Source organism: Impatiens glandulifera, chromosome 9 (genome assembly GCF_907164915.1).
Source record: "Impatiens glandulifera chromosome 9, dImpGla2.1, whole genome shotgun sequence".
In the NCBI taxonomy this organism is placed as follows: domain Eukaryota; kingdom Viridiplantae; phylum Streptophyta; class Magnoliopsida; order Ericales; family Balsaminaceae; genus Impatiens; species Impatiens glandulifera.
The window spans coordinates 33,244,249-33,246,755 of NC_061870.1; the positions used below are offsets into that span (position 1 = coordinate 33,244,249).

General features: G+C 30.4%; 1 protein-coding gene across 2 annotated transcripts; it reads left to right on the top strand.

Annotated features, from left to right (window-relative positions):
* The first annotated feature begins 1,143 nt into the window (after positions 1 to 1,143).
* LOC124914947 (NAD(P)H-quinone oxidoreductase subunit N, chloroplastic) lies at positions 1,144 to 2,281 on the top strand. 2 transcript variants are annotated; one of them, XR_007096838.1, is made up of 4 exons: positions 1,144 to 1,664; positions 1,736 to 1,852; positions 1,909 to 2,007; positions 2,075 to 2,281. XR_007096838.1 is itself a non-coding variant. In XM_047455578.1 (4 exons), the coding sequence occupies exons 1-4, from the start codon at positions 1,257 to 1,259 to the stop codon at positions 2,133 to 2,135; spliced, it is 672 nt and encodes a 223-aa protein (XP_047311534.1). In that variant the 5' UTR covers positions 1,147 to 1,256; the 3' UTR covers positions 2,136 to 2,281. The 2 variants fall into 2 exon arrangements, 1 of the variants encoding a protein (XP_047311534.1); XM_047455578.1 differs by having other exon boundaries at positions 1,147 to 1,664; positions 1,922 to 2,007.
* The last annotated feature ends 226 nt before the right edge of the window (positions 2,282 to 2,507 follow it).

The following is a 2,507-nucleotide window of genomic DNA, read 5'->3' on the forward strand; positions in this document are numbered from 1 at the left end:
AATTGGTTCTTGCATGAATTGGTTTGGTTGGTTAGATCGTGTCTGTAAATTTAATTTTTGGTAGCTATATATATAGTTTTATTCATCTTTGGTTATTGTTTTCCTTTTTATTAATTCAATATAACTACTTTTTATTTTTTTATTTGGTCATGAAGATCACGGAAAATTTAATGTTTTTCATCATTTTTATAAGAAAAATATAATATTTTCCAATGTAATTTTTTATCATAAAAAAAAATATTATTGACTAGTTTGCGAAATGACATAACTAATTATCAATGTAATACAAGCTTCATGCTTTCTCCAAATATGAAAAAAGAATTATAAAAAATGATTACAATCGTATATACGGTATATTTAACCCAAATCATAGTTTCGGTGCTAAAATCATGAATTCTTATTATATAAGTGATATATTGAATATAGACAGAAAGTTTAGGTGCTAACATGATAAGTTTCTACCTGTTCTTCGATCTTCATAACCCAGTTACCCAAACAAATAAAAATAAAAATGAAAATGAAAGAAAAAGTTAGAGCTCCTTTGATAAAAGATTTGTTTTGGGTTTTAAAATAAATGATTTTATTACATCTGGTAATTATAATCTCAATTTACTTAATTTATCATATAGGGTTTGTCTCGTATGATTTATTTGGGAGTTTATTCAAAAATACAATCATTAATATTTTTTTATTAATCAAATTATTTAATTTGTTATTAAAATATTAAATTATTTTGTATTTATTAAAGATAAAAGTATTTAGATGATAGTTATTTTTTTCAAATTATATAAAACTGTTAGTATTTTAAATATCCTCTTTAACCCTAAATAACCGAGGTTACAAATAACGAAAAACTTTTTTGAGAAAAATGTGTAAAGATTGATGTCTCACCTCCTTATAGTTTGATTGAAAATTATCTCATATTAAATTTTTAATCATCATTTTTTACACATTTTTATCAAGATTTTTCCTACACTCTCGTCACTCTTTTATTTAATTTAAATTTTAAATATAAAAATGATATTTTAATTATTTATTTTAAATTAATTACAAATTTAAGATTTATTTTATTTTTTTAAAAAAAACTTAAAAACCCAAAATCAAGCCAGCTAGTTCTATCTTCTTTCTCAACCATAGAATATCTATTCACAGTTCAAAGGTTCAAGCCAAGCCAATCCCGTTTCTTTCTTCACCAGAGAAAATTCAATAACCTAATGCTAAAAGATAAAAAGTAGAGATAGTGAGAAAGAGTGATAATGGCAGCAGCATTAGCAGCCACGTGTTGCCATGGATCCTTGCTAACGTCATCCTCGTCCAAAGTGGAACAACAGTATTATCGGCAGACCACGCCGCCGCCGTCGGCATTACACAGCAGCAGAAAATTGAAAAGCGAGAAAATGGTGGGTGGGTTTAATCGCGATGTGAAATGCGGCGTTGGAATCGGCGATTTCATCGGTGGAGATTTGTTAAAGTTAGATTTAGGGAAATGGTTATCGGACGTAGAAGAACACAAGGCGTTGGCGATTTACAGTCCCCACGAAGGTGGGTATGAAGGAAGATATCTTAATCGCTTGAGATATCAAGGTTACCATTTCCTAGACCTCTCTGCTCGTGGCCTCGGCGATCCTGAAACCACTCTCACAAAACTCCACCCTGTTTGTCCTGTATGTTCATGATAACTTCATATACATAATTATATATTTATTGACTAATTAATTGATCAATTTACTTACAGGCTCACATTGGGAAGGAGCCAATTGCAAGATGGTATTTCCCACCTGAAGTTGATTACAGGCTTTCAATGTTGCCTCCTGACGCCAAGGGGCTTATTCTCTGGGTTATTGAAGCAAAGGTTTCATTTTTATTTATACCAACTTAAACCCATGATCTAATTTTAAGTAAATTAAGTTCAATTTAATAGGTGTTGTCCAAGGCTGAGTTACAGTTTCTTGCAATCCTTCCTTCTCTTCGGCCGAGAGTAAGGGTCATTGCCGAATGTGGAAATTGGTAATAAAAAGATTCTTATAGTTTTCTATTGTTCATCAAATTCATGTGTCTTTTCATCTGGATACAGGAGGAAGTTCTTATGGAAGCCTCTCAAAGAAATTGCAGGTTTGACCCCAATTGTGGATTGATTATAAATATAATAATGTTCTTCAAGATCGAGATTCATCTATTGCATAATGTTATGTTAATGTTAAAACATTCATCTTGTAATATCAAATTGTATAGAAAGAACAGAAGCCAATTGGAGTTGATTGAGTGTTGGTTTCTTTATGCCTATTATTTTGGGATGTTTTTTTGGAGAGGCAGAAAACATTCTAAAGAAGCTGTCACATTCTTACATTCCAAATATGGAACAATAATTCAATTTTTAAGGGCTGTTGGCCAAAATTCTCTGAGAAAATTTAATTGTATTTGTTATGGGTTTTGAGGATTGAGAAGCCTTTCTAGGCAACAACATTTCCTTTTGACTTGTGTTGTTTTTTTAGTTGAATTCAAAAGCT

Bases quoted from the DNA above. Each gene is read 5' to 3' on its own strand.
- LOC124914947 (XM_047455578.1), top strand. From the start codon at position 1,257: ATGGCAGCAGCATTAGCAGCCACGTGTTGCCATGGATCCTTGCTAACG. The intron at 1,665-1,735 runs GTATGTTCATGA...ATTTACTTACAG, and splicing joins AACTCCACCCTGTTTGTCCT to GCTCACATTGGGAAGGAGCC. The intron at 2,008-2,074 runs GTAATAAAAAGA...ATCTGGATACAG, and splicing joins ATTGCCGAATGTGGAAATTG to GAGGAAGTTCTTATGGAAGC.